We start from the raw sequence: 20,915 nt of genomic DNA on the forward strand, positions 1-20,915 counted from the left end.
AGACTGTGCGTGTGGGAGCGGGTTCAGGGCAAGGTTGATGAGGTTCCTCCCTCGTTTGAGGCCCAAGTATTTGTAAACATACTTTTGTTCATTTATTTATTTTAAAACCCTTTCCCCTGCTAAGGTGTGGAAGATGCACACAACAAACAGCAATGGTGATGTGACCCGGGAAGTTCTTTGCCAGCCCTAGATGCGTGCTGGCTCCTGCCAGCTGGGCATGTTTGAAACCAAATCAGGACTGGATTACACTGAGAAAACTCCCATGCTCGTCTTTTTCATAGTAGGTAGAAGTAGCCAAATCAGTGCTAGGTAAAAAAAAAAGTAACCAAACGCATGTTGACAGCATTCCTCTATGTGCTGTTAGACTGAAATAATTTTCTCCCTTCCAATTCTGTTGTGATTTAGTCACCAAGCAGCAGACTTCCAGCTGTAATTGTCTCACTACTCCATTTTCCAGCCGTGTGCATCTCCAAGAGCTGCACAGCTTATGTCTAGACGACCCTCTGAGAAATCTGCCTCTGTGGCCCTACTTAGCTGTTGCAGTGACACCGAGACTGATGATCTCAGGCATTTTTGAGACTGATAGCCATGCCTCTCACAGCTCAGTTAGCCGAGCAGGCACTCTGAGGGGAGACAGTGTCCCAGAGCTTTATTCTGAGACAAGATGCATACACACAGCTGCACACATCTGTGCTTACACTCAGATGCACAGATACACGTTTGAAGGAGGCTGGACACTGTGCTTTTAACCAGTTGTGTTTTAAGCCTGTTTTCACTGGCATCCATGTAGTTTTGCTTTTTGCCTTTTACATAAAGCTTAGAGTGAAATTTAACAAGGACTGATACAATTCCTCTGCTGCACCCATGGGAATTGAATTAGACAGGAATTTCATCAGTGCGTTGGCCTGAACAGACATTCTGCTGAGGGGTGATATGGGTCTTCCCTGACAATGGTGGGTCCTTTTTACATTAAATTAAATTAAATCTAAATTTCCAAAAAACTTTCCATAGTGGAAGTGTCAACATGCTGCCATGTGAGACAGAGGAGAGCATGTTTCATTTCCTTGAGCTCTAGAATCCCTCTTACTGACTTCGGCAGGACCTGGCTCCAGTTAAGAAACAGTAAGCCCCCAATGATGGTGTTTCATCTATGTTTTTCTCTGGTCTTGGTGTGTCAGACTCTTCAGTAGTACAGTGGAAGTTACTGCAGTCAAGTTCCTGGAGGAACACATTTCCACTGTTGACCTGAGGACCTACAGGCTGATTCTACACTGGAGGGTGAAAAACAGGCCTAGAAGTAGGAGAAAGTATTGTAGTCCCTTCCACTTTGTGCCCATGTTGCTGGGTCTTAGCCTAGAAGTCATTCAGACTTGAGGTGAGACTCGTCTCACCCAGCATTAGCTTCTGGGTCTCTTTAGCTTGGAGAAGAGGAGACTGAGAGGTGACCTCATTAATGTTTATAAATATATAAAGGGTGAGTGTCACGAGGATGGAGCCAGGCTCTTCTCAGTGATGACCAATGATAAGACAAGGGGCAGTGGGCACAAGCTGGAACACAGGAGGTTCCACTTAAACTTGAGAAGAAACTTCTTTACGGTGAGGGTGACAGAGCACTGGAACAGGCTGCCCAGGGAGGTTGTGGAGTCTCCTTCTCTGGAGACATTCTAAACCTGCTTGGATGCCTTCTTGTGTGATCTCATTTAGGTGTTCCTGCTCTGGCAGGGGGGTTGGACTAGATGATCTTTCGAGGTCCCTTCCAATCCCTGACATTCTGTGATTCTGTGATATGCAGTACCTGATTTTGCTAATTTTTTTCTAGATGTTTACTTTTAGGTGGAATGGTCCATGATGTGTACACGCATGCTTTTCTCAAGTAGGTATTTAGGGACTTGAAGGTGAGTAGGTCAGATATGAGTGTCAATAATTTGGACATCTTTATGTGGCCAAGTAAATTCTACTGAAAGGCTCATTCCATACTAATAAATTAAACATGCCTAGTACTGTTCTTGGCCTTGAGGCCAACTGGGATGAAGAGGCTTACTTCCATGCAACAGCTGTCTCCGTGTCTAAAATGAGGTGGCTCCATGCAGGCTTCTTATTAGGAGTGACCCTGGGTCCCTGCTAACTCTTGAACTATGCACTAGAGTTATTTGGGAGAGCACTACTAGTACAGACCAAAGCTGTTCCAGGTACTGTGGGAATAATTTATGCTATAGGATAATCAAGTTCTCGTGCCCAGAAATGTTCCCAGCACTGGTGTAGCCATAGCTAAGGTAGGCATCCTATGTTTAGGGAGAATGGAGCAAGTGAACTGGCTGAAGCATTTCCAGTCCCACCTTTTCCTGCTTCTGCAGACCACAGAAATGAAAGGGTAGGTCCATGCTTATATTCCATATGTTTTCTGTCTCTCCCCTAAAACAAGCTTCAGATATTAGGCTAAATTTGGCAATGGAATAAAGATTTACAGTATGGAAGATTGACTGTGTTTGGTGTTGACCAGTCACTTACCTGACAGATAGACAAAGCCTTCCTTGTAGTCCCACAGGAGGGAATCATGTTAGGGATGTACCGGGAATGATGACAACTAACTCATACTGACAACAGTACATCATATTGTCATTGAGGGAGATAGAGGCAACCAGAACAGAACTTGCATGATGGTATGGCCCAGGCCTTGACATGTGTGGTGGGGATGTGCATCAAAACTGTAACACTTCCCTCCCTGCTGCCGCTCTCAAGCAATGAGCATTGAGAAACATGATGGATCATCAGCAGAGAAAATACATCAAACGTGGGTTTGAAACATTTCAATGTTGGAAGTTTCCAGCTGGGAAGGCAGTTGCTTGTTACAAAAGACATACTGCTTAAGCAACTGCTGTCCTGAAAGACTGTTAAAATTAAATTGTGAATTGACATCTCTGTCATTGCAGCCCTGGAGCAGAGTGGCTGCCGAGGTGTTTCATAATGGAGTATCTAAGCCTAGCAACACATGGCTTAGACTGCTCGATAATATGAAGTATTATGTAATTTAGTAACATTAAACCAGGATGTTCTGATAATAATATTATTTGAAAGCTATTTAATTTATTTAATACCATTTATATTTTGTATGTCAGTTGAATTTGGGAAAAAAAAAAAAGATTTTAGAAGAAACTGTGGGGAGCACAGTAGGAAATTGTGCAATGTACTTATCTGAAACTACATCACATGGTCTGCAAAGCACGGCTTTTGCTTTTATACACATAGTCTTGGCCACTCTCCCACTAGCAACAATAGTGCTCAGACTCATACTGATGTCACTGTTGAGTTATTTAATTTGACTGAACGAGATTAATGTGTTTATTTAAAACCTCGGTCAAAATGGAAAAGAAAATCCCGGGACAATACTTTTATGTGAACATGTATGTTTTCATATCTGATTATTGTAATATTGCATTAACTTATCAGGGGCAGTTGTTTACACATGCTAACGCCTGGGAGACCCCCTCAGATAAGAAGTGTGAGCCATTTTCTCTCTCAACCCGGAGCAGGGACTTCTACACCACTACTGGTCCCGTGGGCTTTCATCCCAGGCTCTCCTTGCTTCCTGTTGCTGCTTTCAGGGCTGATCCACAGAGATCCCAGCATTGTTTCGTTTTCTCATGTGAGGATGGGGTTTAGTGCTGCCAAGCAATGACAGCGGTGCGGTGGCATTTGATAGATCCTCCCCATGTTCTCACCCGGGCAGTGAGGGACAGATACTTCCACAGCACAGGATGCCTAGACGGGGCTGGCGCTGGGCTCTGCAGGCTGAGCCTGCTTCCACAAAGGCTGGAGACTGCCTGCCTAAATTTTATCCACGTTATGTTTTACAAGCAGCTTGAGGGTTTTTTCCTGTGATAAATCATTATGAACTTATTCAATTCTCACATGTACCCTGTAGGTGTTTGGAACAGACTTTGTTTTTGACTAAGAGACATTAGTAACTATCCAGTTAAATGCTATAAGTCACTGGATTTTTACTAATACAGAGAGCGGAAAAAATCTGAAAGCTGAAGTTTCTCTTTGCGTGGTGGGACAAGTTTCAGCAGTTCCATGGATTCAATCATTGATTGCTGAATTTCTGCCGTGCTCTACCAAGAGCTTCTCTTGACAGTTGACGACAACTGGACATATGCATAGATTGGTAATGTAGGAACTGCATAAGCCAGAGCTCAGTGCTGTGGTGGGTACCTGAATCAAGGTGTGCCTGCTCTTCCTTGCAGTTTTTTAGCAACTCTCTTCATATTTTCATGCAGCCTCCTGTCCACTGGTGCTTGCAACATGAATCTCCTGGGGGAATAGCAGCTGCTGCTGGGGCTTGTGACATGCCAAAGAGTTGCTTTGATGCTTTTTCTTCTGTGGAGCCAAGTGCTTCCATCTCCCTAGCTCTGTGGAAGGCTTTTGGGAATTCGAGCCCCTGCCCTCATCATTGCTGCTCTTGTAGAAGAAAGGAAAAAGCTCCTTGGGTATACACATGTCTACATTTCTCAGGGTGCTGGGTGTCTTAAAGAGTAACACAGCGGGGCAGAGGAATGGGCATGAGAGCAAAACAGAAGGTCTGGGAGGAAAACAGCTTTAGGCAGTCATTTACCCTCAGTAAACACTGCACGGTACCTAAGAGGCTCTGATGCCCTGGGCTGTGTGTGCTTACCCTGCAGCCTGATCCAGAGCTGGGTGGTGCTGAGCATATCAGATATGCTGAGGAACCAGTCTTTGTGATTGGCCTCCTGTCTCAGTATGTTGTACCTGTGCCTGCACTTGGTGTCCCCAGGTGCCCTTTGAGCTCTTACGAGGGCTGTGCATTTAAGGAAACTGAAGAATAATATGGTTTATTAAGTCCTGCTGCTCTGAACACCAGGCAATATCTCTCTGTCTCCTCAGTGGCTGCATATAAGCAGTGCTGAGGACTATGTCCAGACCTTTACTGATGCACGGCAAGAAGGACCCAAGTCGTCTTGCAAGGGTAGAGTAGGGCAGTCATGGAGCTACTTCTCTGGAGGCATCCATTTGGAAGCTGCCCCTATCTCCTGCTTTAAGTGCCCACTGTATAGTTCAGTCCTTTGGACTTGATATGCACAGGGGGTCCATGAAGTATATTTAAAGCAGTAAATAGCTTGACATACAAGGACATTTTTTCCTCAGAGTTCCAGTCAGTGGAAATATGTCATTTTCAGCTAAAATTAGACTGGCTCCAGCTACATTTAAAGAGAAGGAAAACCCTCAAGAACTAAACTCTTTCTGTTGGACTTTGTCAGATGTAGCAGCTCTTAGCAGAAATAACTCGGGATCCATCCAGCACAAACCATGTCCAAACGTCTGTGATTTTCATCCAAAAAAATGTGAATTGTTGGAGAGGGCGAAACAGACTGGCTGGGCAAACAAGATTTTTCTCTTGCATGTGAGAAAATGTAAATAAGCTTAGAGAACAGTGATAGATCTTTCAAAGGCACTAAATGAAATCTGGGAGTAGTTGATTTTTAAATTAATTTTTCATTTAATATTGTACAACTCTTGACAGTGGAGTGAATTTGGAGGGGCAGAGAGAGAGAGTTGAAATCAGAAAAATACTCTACTCACTACTTCCATAAAATTTAATGTTACAGATTTAATTTTGTAGAAGATGCTTGAGCTGAACCTACAGCTACCAGCACAAAAAAAAACCCCAAAACCAAAACAGTTCAATTTTATTTTGTAGTAAATACAATCCAAATCATGCAACAGTTTGCCTGGTGCATTAAACTCTCAACACAAATTGAAGTTACTGGGAGCTTAATGCTTTCTGAGGTCCAGCTCTAAAATGAGTGTGGAGGGTACTGGGGAGGATAGGCTTGGACCCAAAATAAACAGCAAAAAACCAAGCAGAGAACGTTTGAAAATTAAATATACATTTTGAATAATTTCTCTTTCAAAATATTTTATTGAAGAAACAATGAAAGGAGTGTGTGAAACCTAACGATGTATTGTCTTGTTATTCCAGGCTTCATCAGCAGTTTCTTGATGTTTGGAAAGTTCTGAGACCCACCCTGTTGTACTACTTGTGAACAGTGCCTAAGACTGCAAAAACCTGTGTGTGGAAGAATCTTTCCTTGAAGGAAGCGTCCATCTCAATACTGTGGAAACTCCGTGCAAGCCTTGCAAGACAAGGAGAGTGATCTGTGCTTCTGTTGACAGTCGTGTGTAATCTCTGCTTCTTATGCACTCCAGCACCCCTATCAGTTCCTTGTTCTCCTTCACCAGCCCTGCAGTGAAAAGGCTGCTGGGCTGGAAACAAGGAGATGAAGAGGAAAAGTGGGCAGAAAAAGCTGTTGATTCCTTGGTGAAGAAGTTAAAGAAGAAAAAAGGTGCCATGGAAGAACTAGAAAGAGCTCTGAGCTGCCCAGGTCAGCCCAGTAAATGTGTCACGATCCCACGTTCCTTGGATGGGCGGCTGCAGGTGTCTCACCGCAAGGGGCTTCCCCACGTCATATACTGCCGAGTGTGGCGCTGGCCTGATTTACAATCTCACCATGAGTTGAAACCTCTGGAATGTTGTGAGTTCCCGTTTGGCTCAAAACAGAAAGAAGTGTGCATTAACCCCTACCACTACCGGCGGGTGGAAACCCCAGGTAATTATATCATCTGCAAATGATTCACGTTTCTCTATTAGCTCTTGCACTGGCAGGTCTAATCTTGATGAATCCTACCAAGTTCTGCTCTGAAATCTGAAAAAGCAGGCTCCATTTGATGGAAGGACCCTAGGTCTTTCTGTGCCCAGTGGCATCACAGCTCCGGCAGCCGGGAGTAAGGAGCACCTTGTCCTGTGGGGTCCATGTCCCACCGGACCCCTGAGGGTGCCCGGATCTTGTCCAGGGTGCTGAAAGCGAGATTCCTTTCCATGGATGTGGGTGCTGGCTGCTACCTAAACCCTCCTTCAGCAAACTGGTGTCCATTTGCATGAAGTCTGGGCCCCATCCTAGACTTACCAACCTGGTTAGATTTATGTTTTATCGTCTGAAAACCAACTCTTTAATCCACAGGAAAAACATATCACTAGCACTCTGTTTAAAGATCAGAGTTGCAGTAAGATGGCTTGTTTTGCTGTGGACGTGAAACCAGGTCAGTTTATTCTTCCTAAAATCCCTGGTGGCCTGCCTTCAGTGGGATTTACTTACCTGAATGGATAGTTTATGTGAAATAAATCCCCCAAGTTCCCATAAAACTTTGCATTTTTCCACTGATGATCCTCTTTAGGCTGGACTTGGTCAGCACTGAAAGTTTAGGACCTCACTGAAGGGTTGTTTAATTGGGCTTTGTGTTAATGAAACAGCTGAACAGCTGTTAGAAAATTATAGTGTTCAGTGTTGACTTCTATAGGCATCTTAGAAAGCAGGGCTGGCAGAGATCTTGAGCAGTCATCCTGTTCTTCTCTGTCCCTACTCCCAAAACAAAGCAAATTACCAGCTACATTCCTGACAGATGTTTTTCTAATAAGCTCTAAAAATCCCATGTCATAGAGGCTCCCCAACCTCCCCAGGCAAATGAATCTATTGCTTTGCTATCCTTACAGTTCAAAATTATTTCTAATGTCTAACCTAGCTCTCCCTTGCTGCCAAAAATCACAGTAATTTAATTTACTAATGGATGTGGTTGGTAAGTGTATACTTATTATTCTGTGATTACTCTTTGTCTGGCATGAACTTTACTCTGAGGTGACATTAGGATCAGATAAGTGAACTGTGGGATGTTTCTTTTCACACAGATGAAATAAGGGAAAGACATTTGTTAACGTTTGTTAAACAACAGGGACTGCTCCCTTTTCTGATAGTCCTTCCACTACAGCAGAGCTGTCATTTTGAAGTTGTATCTGAACTGCTGTAAACATTGTCACAACTAAAATTTTACAGCTGCAGTGAGTGGTGCTTGTTGTCAACAGTTTTCAGCGGAAAGAGCTGATCTCCTGCCTTGCTAAAATAAACTCTTCAAGAACCTAAGAAAAGATGCTCATAAAATATCCCATTTTGTGTATCTTTCTCTTTGAAGGCTGCAGTCTTTAGTGTCTTCTCATTTTTTTTCTGGTGTAACTCCAGTGTAGTTAATGGAGTCTCCTCAGTGTGGTAGCTGACAGCACTGCACAGTGCTGTTTTCAACCCCAGTCTTCTGATCTGCTCAGTGCCAGCTAACAGATGCTAGCACTGGGATAATCCAGCAGCTGCTAAATGGCTGCCAGAGCTTGTTGTTCTGCCTCTGAAACTCAGAAGGTTTCAGCTGTGAACATGTCTCTGTCATTTGTCTGTGCAGCAGACTGGCTACTTCTCTACTAGTAAATGAGACGGGACCAAGGTGCATGTCTGAGTATTGCTGAACTGGTAGCCTGCTCCTGGGCCCAGCTGTGACCTGTGTGGACTTGCATGGACTAGTAGTTCTCAGGGTGCAGGGGTTAGCCCACAGGTGGGACTTCAGGCACTTTGGACATGACCACCTTGTTTTGGAGGAGGAGAGCACAGCTGCAAGAATGTAAGCTGTGCTGTGCCAGTTGTCCACAGGACCTGGGAATTGTTCTTGGGCTGTTGTATATTGTTGTTGGGCTCTGTTGCACAGAGTCATAGAATCAAAGAATGGTTTGGGTTGGAAGGGACCTTAAAGATCATCTAGTTCCAATCCCCCTGCCATCAGCAGGGACACCTTCTGCTAGATCAGGTTGCTCAAAGCCTCATCCAGCCTGGCCTTAAACACTTCCAGGGAGGGGGCATCCACAGCTTCCTTGGGCAACCTGTTCGAAGCTGGGTATTGAAAAGGCCTCAGCTGCAATGGATAAATGGTACAAAAATGTGTAAATTGTCTGAAAGCTTCTACTAAAATTCTCATTCTGAAGGAAATGTTGATACAGCTTGTGATACAAGTGGGATGACTGTGCTCTCACTGCTACAGAAACAGCTGGTCCATAGCAAGTTAGTTTAGGAAGAGGCAAGTGAGAGACCCACATCTGGCTCGATGGCAGAGCTCAGAGGGTTTTAATCAGTGGTGCAGAGTCTAGTTGGAGGGCTGTGGCTAGTGGGGTTCGCCAAGGGTCAGTCCGGTCCTATTCAATATATTCATTAGTGACTTGGATGAAGGGGCAGAGTGTACCCTCAGCAAGTTTGCTGATGACACTAAACTGGGAGGAGTGGCTGATACACCAGAGGGCTGTGTTGCCATTCAGTGAGGCTGGACAGTTGGGCACAGAACCTGATGAAGTTCAATAAGGGCAAGCATAGGGTATTGCACCTGGGGAGGAATAACCCCAGGCACCAGTAGAGGTTGGGGGTTGACCTGCTGGAAAGCAGCCCTGCAGAGAAGAACCTGGGAGTCCTGGTGGATGACCGGTTGACCATGAGCCAGCAATGTGCCCTTGTGGCCAAGAAGGTCAGTGGTATCCTGAGGTGCATTGAGTGTGGCCAGCAGGTCAAGGGAGGTGATCCTTCCCCTCTACTGGTGAGGCCGCATCTCTGAATATTGTGTCCAGTTCTGGGCCCCCCAGTTCAAGAGAGATAAGGAACTTCTGGAGACAGTCCAGCGGAGGGCTACAAAGATGATTAAGGGGCTGGAGCATCTCTCTTATGAGGAAATAGAGAGCTGAGTATGCTTAGTCTAGAGAAGACTGAGAGGAGACCTTAATAATGTTTACAAATATCTAAAGGGTGGGTGTCAAGAGCATGGGGCCAGACTCTTTTCAGTGGTGGCCAGCGATAGGACAAAGGCTGGAACACAGGAGGTTCCACTTAAATATGAAGAAAAACTTACTTACTGTGAGGGTGACACAGCACTGGAACAGGCTGCCCAGAGACATTGTGGAGTCTCCTTCTCTAAATATATTCAAAACCTGCCTGGATACAGTCCTGTGCAACTTGCTCTAGGTGAACCTGCTTTTGCAGGGGGGTTGGACTAGATGATCTCCAGAGGTCCCTTCCAACCCCTACCATTCTGTGATTGTGTGTATTTACCCCTACTGCTCTTGTTACGGCGATGGCTTAGAAGCTGAAGCTCACAAGTGAGTCACCCCCAGCACAAGAGGCAGTGCAGCAAGGAGTAACACCTGCTCAGGTGTGCTGGGGCAGCAGCAGGAGAGGTAACATACACCACTTTAAGTGGCAGAAATGCAGCTCCAGTCCAGAGGCAGTTAGAAGGCAGTGCTGCAAGGAGGTGGAGGTGAGGCAAGAGGGGAAATGAGCTTGAGGAGAAATTAGTAGCAGTGACTTTGCCACAGAAAAGGCTGGAAACAGTTGCTCTATAGGTGCAAGTCTGTTTAAACAACAGTCCTCTTTAATTACAGAAAATCATCTGCATATTGACTGTTGGTGATTTTAGGCTTACATGAGATTCTCTGAATCTTGTCCTCTGGAGCTAAAGAATTCACCCATGAAATTAGTCAGCAGTGCATTTCTTGATAATCCACAAGCCAGTATTATTTTCATACAAACGCCCATCATTTTGTGGCTCACTTTTCGTCACTGCAGTCTGTCTTGCCAAGTCAACCGCTCTGTGACCAGATCCGTTAACTTTTATTCAGGATGCATGAGTTGTTATGTCAAAGATGGGAGGGCCTCACCCTTTCTTTAATGGCCCGGCAGATCCCTAGACCTCAATTACTAGAGAGCAACTTTAAGCTCTGGTGTGAGATTCAGGGGATCATTGCCTTTGCTGTGTCCTCAGCCTGCCCAGCCACATCCTAGTCTATGCTGACCAATACTGCACAGATGATGCATAGCTTTTACTGCTGTTACCAGTGTCTGTGGCAGATTTCTTCTCAGATCTGCTGAGCAGCAGGTGCCATATAGAAAAAAGCAGCCTATATTTCCTCTGTGCAACATCCCACAGCAGAGAGGGGTTAGGCCGCTTAGCCTAAGGGAGATAGGCATGGTGGTTAAATTCTGCTTCCCCCGTCATTGTGTTTTGCCTTGGAGAGCTGGTCAGAAGCCTGAAGGGTCAGGAGAAGCTGTGGTTTCAGAAAAATATAAAAGCTGCCTAAACATGTACTCTGTTATTTTTATATGAGATCATTTATGTGTAGATAGTGCAAATTCTAGTGTGCACCATCGCTGTAGACAGCAGGAGCCTAAATGAACTTTTGACTTAGACTAATTGATTGCTTTTGTCAAGCCTGAGTGGGACTAAAATGTGGTAGCCTCCTAGTTGGAAGACCACCTGATGATGTAACTGTTGGCTATGTGTTTGGTGTTTGTGAATGGTCATGGGCATAAGGAACAGATGGACCTCACCGGAAGGTAGGTCTCTAAAAGTAGTAAACTCTGCAAAGATGGGCTGATGTGTGAGAAATCACAGGGTGGATGTTTTTTACGTGGACTTAAACTGTGAGGCAGACAGTTTGCTTGCTAACACCTGAAGTCACAGGCTCTGGGCACAGCCAGGTTTCCAACAGGAACTGTTGCAGCTAAAGGGAACAGGAGAAGGCCTAGTACAGGAAAGGCAGTGGCAGGACTTCAAACATTTGTCTTCACGTTGAACAGAGATCATCAACACTTGAGCATGCATAGAAGGAAGGATCCACCCCTGGCTCTCAGTGGAGGATAGCAGGTAGAGGAAAAGGAAGGACTCCACTGAGCAGAAACAACACAGGTAAACTATGAGACCAGACAGGTCCCAGTGCACTCAGTCAGTCAGTTTTGTGCCTCTGGTCACACTTCCTTCAGAGTCGTTGAGCCCTGAAGAGTGACATCTGTTACCAAAAAAGCAAGGAGAGTAAGGCCCTCTGGGGAATTTTTAGCCACAAACAAGAAAATCTCTGAATTCCTCATCACCACAGAGGCTTTAGCCCTCTAGGCAGCCACAGAGCAGTCAGTGGAAAGATTGAATGAGGTGGCAAAATCTGTACACCAGTGCAGAAATTAAAAGTACCCTGGTCAGAGCCGGGAAGGAGTTCAAGGCTTGAAAATTCCTCTTGCTGACTCACTCAGGGCGAGTCAAAGGCTTTTCCTGGCAAGTGCTGTTCACGCATCCAGATTCTCAACTTTCATTTAGAGAAGAAGTTGCATTGAGTTCTCACAGGGCTGAAGAAAGCCATTTACCTGTGGTACCGTACTGCAGCAAGGTGCCAACCTACCAGCACTGCATGGCATTGCTGTGGAACAGCTGTCCCTTGCTCAGCACCTCTACTGAGTGCAAAGGTATCACCAGTTCCCCATTTTCTAGGGCTGCTGGTCAGAGCTGGCTTAGCAGCAGTAGACCTGGCAAGCATCATACCAGTTTCATGGAGCAGCAGAGGAAAACTCCAGAAACAGCAGCAGCTCTCACAGCCTTGAGCTGCTCACAGGAGGATGGGATGGGAGGGATCCAGCTCACCAAAACCACATCTGCAGTGGTAGTACTGGCCTTGTTCCAGTATAGAGCAGATGAACTGAGCACTGAAAGAGTCTGATTCTCTCCACTGGCAGTGAAGATATCCATAGGGGACTGGGCAGTGTATCTCAGGTATGAATACCTGTATTGCCTGTGTGAGTCCTATCTGGGGAGTCTAGGAAATCCAGAAAGCTAAAGAAATGGTAAAGAAGCAGAAATACCTTTCCCTACAAAAGGGGGAGGGGAGAGTGGCAACAAAATCTTCTTTACACAGATAAGGGTACATCAGACAGAAGAAAGTAGTCTCCAGAAGACCATCCTTGTGCTGGCCAGAAGCTACTTACAATGCATTGGAACAGAGAAGTGTCTATGTTAAGTGTCTCTGAACAGGTATACCAGTGCCTGTGTTTCCAGGCAAGTGAGAAGATACCTTCTGCAGGGGACTCCTTGTCATCGTTCCAATCTTTTGTATGTTTTTAGGGCTCAGTTCTTCAGTTCATGGGTGACTGGCAAATTCCCAAATGGTATATGCCAGTGGGTGGGCAGGAGTGTGATTTAACCCTGCCCCAGGTGCAGTGTAGTGCTGCATCAAGCAAGAAGCTATAGCCCTTGCAATTAGTACCAGGCACTGGTCCTCCTCCTCCTACTTAAACTGCCTCAGCTCTCTGAGCAATCGATGTGCACTGAGGTGCACTCCAAGGAGGGTGTTCCTACAGCCTCTTCTAATGCATATGTTTTGCATTATCTGTATATTACTTGCTTTATAGCAATTATTCCACTCTTTGATTATGCTGCATAAATAAGAGTTCACTGTAATTAAAAGGTGTTAGCTAACCTACCTAAAAAGAATTAGCCTTGCCTAGACAGAACTTTTGAGCCCAAACAATATGTTAAAACACGTTCAAAACATATATTCCTGTCAGCATTTATAAGCAGGAGCACACACTGCTATTTATTTCCATAAGCTCCTAAGGACAGACTGAAAGATTACGTGCGGCTGGGTTTTAGGCCAGAGGAACTCTGGACACTAGGTCAATCAATACAAGTGTGCTGAACTGTTCCTAGTGTTGGGACAATTCATCCTTGTCACAATAACTCAAATTGCCTCCTTATCTTCCCTGGTGGCTTTTAGATCTGCACAATAGCAACTGAGTATTTATTCCCCCTACTTGTTTTTAAGGCCTTAACTAAGACAGTTGGGCACTACGTGAGCCAATAACCAATAGAGAAATTTTAGGGTGCGTGAATCACCCATTGTAGGTGCTGTTCTCTCCCCAGGGACTATGGGAGACCAAGTTAAAGCCTCAGGTTGAACTCCCATATGCTGAACTATTTAGCAAGCCTCTTTTGTGTTCCATCCTAGGGGCTGCACCTACATAGATACCTCACTAGATGGGTTTTCTAAAAGCTTTTGACTCCAGTTGTGCTCTCCTGATATGTCAGAATCCAAAATAATTTGGGTCAAATTTAGGTTTCTCAATGCAGCAGTGCTGTTAACAGGACTGACTGTATGAGAGTAAGTGAAGAGAGATTGTGAAGAGAAGCCATATCTTCTATTAGACCAATTTGTACATAGATTAATTTGGATTTCAGTTTTCTGACCGATATTTTTCATGTCTTAACTACCAACCATTGACATTTGCCTCCTCACACTAGATCTTTTCTAACTATATTGCAAGAGCTAAATTAATATTGCTGCAATATTTGAATTGCCATTTACATTTCCTTTTAAAGATCCCACTGTCTGGCTGGCAGCATTTTGAAGTGCCTGAAAACCTTTTAAATCTGGTGTCTAGCTTATGGTCTGTGCTTCCTTTTGCCCATCTGTAAAGCAGTGGTAGTAAAATATGCAGTGTATTGTGGAGCACTTTTAATTGTTATTAAACTTGGCTGTGGTTTTGGCAAATCCTGTTGATAATATTTAGCAAACTCCTGACAAGTTCAGTCTTTCAGGAAGGAAGGAATAGATAATTTTGACAGGGAGAAATGTGCCACCTGGATTTCTGTAAGAGGGCTGTGTGCGCATGCCATACCTGTAAATTTTATGGTTCCTTGCTCAAGTCAGGAATGAGTCCATATTTTGCATATGGAATTGCTGTAACTAACTGCAAATCTGGAGGGAATCAGCTTTTAATTCATGTTTTTGGACAGATTTGTTGCTCTTCGATTACTTATTTATAGACAGCAATATTTGGGCAGCATGAAATATGCCTCTCTCAACTTAGGAAGAGATATACTCTCAAGAGTGCAGTTTTAACCAGATTTTTTCTGTTCTTGTTTTTATTTTCAGTCCTACCTCCTGTACTCGTTCCAAGACACAGCGAATTTAACCCTCACCTCAGCCTCCTCGCCAAGTTTCGAAACACTTCTTTGCACAGTGAGCCGCTGATGCCGCACAATGCCACCTATCCCGATTCTTTCCAGCATCCTCCATGCACCCCTTTTCCATCATCACCCAGCCACATGTTCTCCCAGTCGCCTAACAGCATCAGCTACCCCAACTCACCAGGAAGCTCTTCTGGACCAGGAAGTCCCTATCAGCTCACGGGTAAGAATGAGCTTTCAGACATTCTGACTGAGGCGGTCGAGGTCCTTGCCAGGGCCTGGGGTCAGGTGACAGTTCTGTGTGCTTCCCCCAGGCTGCAGCTACAGATTGAAATGTTGGACAGGGTGGATTTGGAATATGATTTATTGTGGCTATGTGGTAGTTTGAGTGGATTCACCCTTTTGGCTTGCACCTCTTAGTATTCTCTCCCAGTCCTTCTGAGGGATGCTCAAGGGACTAAGAGCTCCTAGAATTGTTTGGATGAGATTTCATGATTACTGTAAGGGGAAAGTTGAGGAGAGGACCAGATGTGCCAAGCCACCTTCTGCCTAAAGCTGCCCATCCAAGGTTCTGATACAATCCATGGAAAAGAGCACTTGCAACACCTAAGTTAGGCACCTCTAATAGACATGGCCAAGATAGGGACCTTTAGAAGCTCCATCAAGAGAGAAAGGATAAAATGGGGAAATCAGTAGGCAGAAATATTTTTTAATGTATGGTGATCCCACTGATTGTATAAACTTCGGGAAATTAAGATGTTTAACAGTCTGGCCCAACACTTGGTGAAGCCACCAGGCAAATTCCTATGACTTGGGAACATGTTTCATCAGCTCCACAGTTCTGAGGTCAGCAGAGTCATGTAACTCAGACTGTTTGTGTTGCGAACTCCTTACTTAGTACTGTTCTAATTACCTGAGAATTTAACTATGCTTTTGCTGTTAAATATACCAAGAAGGTGTCATGCAACACAGCTGAGAGCTATCTTTAATATCAAAACATGGTTCAGATTTGCTTCTGCACCTTGTTGTTACAATAGTTTTAATGATCTCAGCTTTTTCACAAGGATGAATTCAGGTTAGAATCTTGAAATTTAATATTTTAGTGTCTGAACTACAAAGCATATAAATTAATGTCCTTAATGATATGCCTGTTTTGATTTTAAGTGCAAGAAAGGTGTTTATTTTTACAAGGTATTTGTAGTATTTGAACTTCTTTTTAAGCTGGACCCTTTCAACACAGTGTGATATTTTTTCTTCCCTCTCCATTCATTTCTCCTCTAGATCTATACTTCAGATTAAATCATATTTAACAACATCGAAACATCTAAGCAAGTAGTAGGACTTGTTTGTCTCCTCCCATCTTTTTCGTTCACCTCTGTGTAACTAAGTTGGATTCAGTGGAGCTGGTCCTGACAAGTAAATCAGGCCCATTCCGACTGTGTAATGACTCTTGCCTTGTGCATTTAACTGAACTTGGGACCTTGTGAAGCTACTTAAAAATGGAAGTGGTTCAACCTGAGCTTCAGTATATCACAGCGCACAGCATGCTGATAAGCATAATTTGCCTGTGTTACAATCAGGGTTGGAAGACTATCTAAAGCAAACTGGAGTTACATCAAGAACCTCGAGTGGGGTTGGTGTGACCCAATATAGATGTCAACAATGCAAATTTCTACATCTCATGCAATTGTTTATACTCTTTCTGTAATCAGTGGAGAAAAACAGGCACTCCTAGAACAAGTTTCATTGCATCTTAAGGTGTATGTCTAAAGTAGCTGAGATGCACCATGTCTGCAGTGCCTGTTTTTCTTTAGTGGATATAAGTAGAGCCCATAGTGACTAGCTTAGGTTTAGGCATCAAAAATACCTGTATAACCACATTATATTCCATTCTGAGACTTGTATTCTCTTCCACTCTTTCTTTGTTTTTGTTTTACTATTCTAGCTTGTTGCATTTTCTGTGGGAGGATTATGTCATCTATATGTTAGAAATATCATATAGTGTATGAAATTCCTAAATTCTGAACAGTGCTTAAATAGATTAACATTCCTGTGCAGTACTTGCTTCTTGCTTGGAAGACAAGTAAGTGAGACAAGCTTATGAGACAGTCCACATTTATCAACTCTGGGTGAAGTTGCTCTGTTTTGAGGGCCAGCCAACAGAGCCTAAACACAAGAAGAAATTTCAACCTGGAACCAGGTTAAATTCTGGTCTTCTTAAAGAGACCTTTAGTCCTGCAAGCTTGTATATGGCTATAATTTACACATAAGCACACTGAGTTTCTGTTCAAATTAATAAAACAACATACTTTTAGTGCTTATGCAGTGAATGTCAGCATTTTCTAATATGAAAATGAAGTAAGTCCCTTATTCTTTGGCTTTCTAAAGCCTCCTGTCTTTCTTGAGAATCCCCACTATAGAATCGCCTTCTGTTTTCTAGCTTATTGTGCCATAAGTGAAACAAATCAGGAGCTGGGCAGGTTGTGGGTTGATACATTTTCCCCATATTTTTTCATTACATTCATTACTCTCTGATGGGAGACTGAACAAGTCAGAAGAGGGGGAACCTTCTTTTGTAGGACAGAAGTAAAAAGGACAAATCTAGAGGGAGTTTTGCCAAGTCTGATTTTAGAGCATAAAGGCTTTCCATAGGCTTTTTCTATAGACTGTGAAGAGAGAGCTGTCTCCCAGAGGATCAATTAGCTTCTGCTCTGAAATCATCCTCTTCCAAGTTTTACATTTGGGAGAGAAGTCTGGAACTGAAGGATCAAACTGCATTATTTTCTTAGGGTAACAACTCATGCTAACAGAGAGCTTGACTAGATACTGGTCTAGGCCTGAGGCACTGTTGCGCCTGTCCCTCTTTCTTTCAAGTGCAGCATGTCCAACATGACAGCCCTTCCTTCCTGTCCTCCCTGAACATGCAGTGGTCTTAATCTGGAGACTAAAGGGAGGTCAGGTTCAGATTTGTGCTCTGTTTCCAGCTCTCTCTAGCTAAACAATGCTGGATAAGTGCTAAGTACTCACCAGGAAAAGCCAGACAGAATTTACCAATGTACTGATTTAGATGTCTTTCTTTCTTTTCTTTCTTTCTTTCCTTCTTTCTAATAGTGGAAACTCCACCCCCACCTTACCATGCAAGAGAACCTCCAGGAAACCACAATGGGCGGTCAATGGATGCAATAGCTGAAAGTCAACTAGTGCTGTCTTTGCCCAATGGAGGTAAATCTGCCGATGGAGAAGCTGAAAGTAAATAACCATTTGTACTATTCTTAAAAAAAAACATGTTAAGCAAAAAAATTGTTATTTGAACAAGAAGGTTCAGTGATCCTTAATAATAGGTTTCAGACAGTTTTACAATAAGGTTGTGTACTAGACCAGTCCATTAGCTAGCAGAACAGGTTGATTGAAGAATTCAGTGAATTATGTGTGAAGTTACAGAGTTTAGACCTTATTTGCATCCATGGACTATTACATTTAGAAAGCTGTTAATGAAAGCAAACATTGTTGTAAAGACAAAGATATCAAATCAGGAATGGTCAGGCAGTATAACACAAAAGAGCACTATCAATATCAGAACTGATTTCTTTATCACCTTCCGTTCTGGGTTTCAATTACTTTAAAGCCTTGTGGTTGGGATTTTTCTTACTGCCATCTTTGTTTTAATGTTACGTTACTGGCTGGCTAGAAAAGAAAAGGACATGTTCTAGTGAGGTACAAAGGGATTTTTACAGAAGGCCAAACTCTGTCCTCATATAAGAATGCTTTAGTGGGAGCAAGCATGTGTGGTCAGACTAGAAGGGTTTGGGATCCTCTTCATTCCCCCAAAGCAACTTCATGACCTCTCCAGTGTGGTCTCTGCTACCTCCAGACAAGTAATGGCAGGTGATGCCTCCACCATTCAAAGCCCATTGCTGCAGAGCAGCAAGGGGACATGGAGTTCCTCTACTGGGTTTTCCTTTGGCTTCCTGCTACTGCAAAGGAAAAATTACCATTTTTCTTTTAGTCCAGCATATTGTAGTCCTAAACAAATGTCCTTCATGGCATGATGACTGAACACTGTGCACACACATGCACATTCAAAAAATAACACCAGCCTTCTGAAACAGTGAGGAACATGTATGTATCACAGAACTGGAGCAGAAGGAAGATGAGAGTGATAGTGCTAATTACAGATGGGTACACAGAATGGCCAGATAATAACTAGTTATCAGACACCACTGCTTTTAAACAAATTGTAGAGATACTTTAATTTCTTTACTATAGTTTACTATCCATGATCACTGACCTAGTGAATATTAGTTGGAAGTTTATTAGGGGTTATGCAGAGAAGTGCTTTGGGGAAAGGGGGTCGCATATGCCTGGGGTGGGCAGACAGGATAAGGTTTCCCCCTAATTACTGTGGGACAAACGAGACTCAAAGACTCTGGTACATTTTTGAGTCTTTCTCTGTCTTTGAGTTAGAAGACCTGGGAAGGGATAGATCCAAAAGAAATTACCTTGCTGACATTTCTGCTTACGGTACCACGTGGAAGTGGAAAGCTCCAAATCATGCAAAATATTGGGGGGCCTGATTGATTCCTTCTGAACTGCAGAGTTTGGTATTAGGCTGAAGGATTGGCTCAGTTTTGGCTTGCTTTGAGCCCATCTGTCATTCCTAGCTCCTGCTGGTGTGCAGAGCAGATGTGTCCCTTACTATTTGCAGTGTAGAAATTGGGCCGTGGTTCAGCAAGGAATGTCAGCATGTGCTTAATTTAATGGAGTAGAGTTACCACTTTTAAGAACAAGTCAGACTCCTCAGAGGCTTAGAGTTAAGCTGGTGTGCCAGCCCTTTGCATGTTTGGGGTTTCAGTCATAAAAAGAAAAGCAACAGAAGCTGCTGTTGAGATAAAGCCTGGCATAAGTGACTGTTTAGATGAAGAGCCTGGGAAGTGAGAGTGCGAGGGAGGGAGGAAAGAAAACAGACAATGATTATTTAAAAAATATTACCGAGACCTGAGCACCTGATTAATTTTATTTCCTACAGACTTTCGACCTGTTTGCTATGAGGAACCCCAACACTGGTGCTCAGTTGCCTACTATGAACTCAACAACCGGGTAGGGGAGACTTTCCAGGCTTCCTCTCGAAGTATCCTTATAGATGGATTTACAGATCCCTCAAATAACAAAAACAGATTCTGCCTGGGACTGCTCTCAAATGTAAACCGCAACTCTACTATAGAAAACACCAGGAGACACATAGGAAAAGGTAAGAGGAAATCCCTTCTCACTGGAAATATTCAGAGCTTGAAAGAACTGTGTATTGCATTAACAAACCTAGCTGATTTTGTCAGATGTGCTTGTCTTAAAGCCAAAGCTCTGAGATTACTTCTGAAATACAAGAAAAGCAACTGGTTCTTTTCTGACTGGGTAACAGTCAGCAGAGTAGCTCCTTACAAAAGCTATTTACTTGGCCAGCAAAGAGGAAAATTGTTGTTTATAGTTGTGTGTTCTAATTTAGCAGTATGTATTTTCATTTTATTTATTAGAGCTTCTGGCAACTGGGAATATTGCCATTGAAATGCCACTAAAAGGATAATTGCTGGTGCCTCAGGGCTGGTTCTCCTACCACCAAATAACAAAGGGAGATGGATGAAACACTTCGTAGTTGAGTTATGTAGCTGAGGAACTCTACCAGAGTTGCCTTTGTAGCTTTTTCCCTCCTACCAGTCTGATTCCCTGCCTCATCAGCTTCTCTCCAGTAAAACTGTCTTGTGTTCTCCCTCCAGCAGTTCTTGTATGCTCCACTTCTGGTGTACGTATACCATGTGCACATGGGAGCGTGTGCTGATGGTGACAAGTATGAGGAGACCTCACCTGGGCATGTGTGGCCACACACACTCCATCCCAGCTCACTAGGGCTGTGTAGGGCCTGATACTCTCCCAGAACTTACTGTTGTTTGTGGCGGTGAATCAGAAGCCCTGTACTGGCCACTTCTCTGTGCAGATGAAGATTTGCCTGTTCTGGTATATCCAGTCTAGACTCATTATCTTGCCAACCCAGCCTCTCACCAGTAGCTGCCTGGGAATGGATTTCCCACTGGGCTAATTAACTCTAATTGTTCCACTCCTATTATCTTGTCAACCTCACCTCATTTCCCAGGCCTAGAGCAGTATTTTAATTGGCTCTTGATAGTCTAGTGTTGAATGACTGACTATGAGGAAGCTCAAAGATAAATGTGACATAGTTTTTACAAACAACAGTGAACCTGAAGGCT

The 20,915-nt window shown here is 43.7% G+C and overlaps 1 protein-coding gene across 1 annotated transcript; it reads left to right on the forward strand.

The window, feature by feature from the left end:
- Positions 1 to 6,001: 6,001 nt before the first annotated feature.
- On the forward strand, positions 6,002 to 19,906 carry LOC104522723 (mothers against decapentaplegic homolog 9; the record flags this gene model as incomplete). The annotated part of the gene is made up of 4 exons (XM_010165093.1): positions 6,002 to 6,626; positions 14,624 to 14,881; positions 17,770 to 17,907; positions 19,685 to 19,906. Coding segments are annotated over exons 1-4 (1,030 nt in total), but the record flags the coding sequence as incomplete, so codon positions are not given.
- Positions 19,907 to 20,915: the final 1,009 nt, after the last annotated feature.

This window comes from Antrostomus carolinensis, unplaced genomic scaffold (assembly GCF_000700745.2).
Source record: "Antrostomus carolinensis isolate BGI_N321 unplaced genomic scaffold, ASM70074v2 scaffold25983, whole genome shotgun sequence".
Lineage (NCBI taxonomy): Eukaryota > Metazoa > Chordata > Aves > Caprimulgiformes > Caprimulgidae > Antrostomus > Antrostomus carolinensis.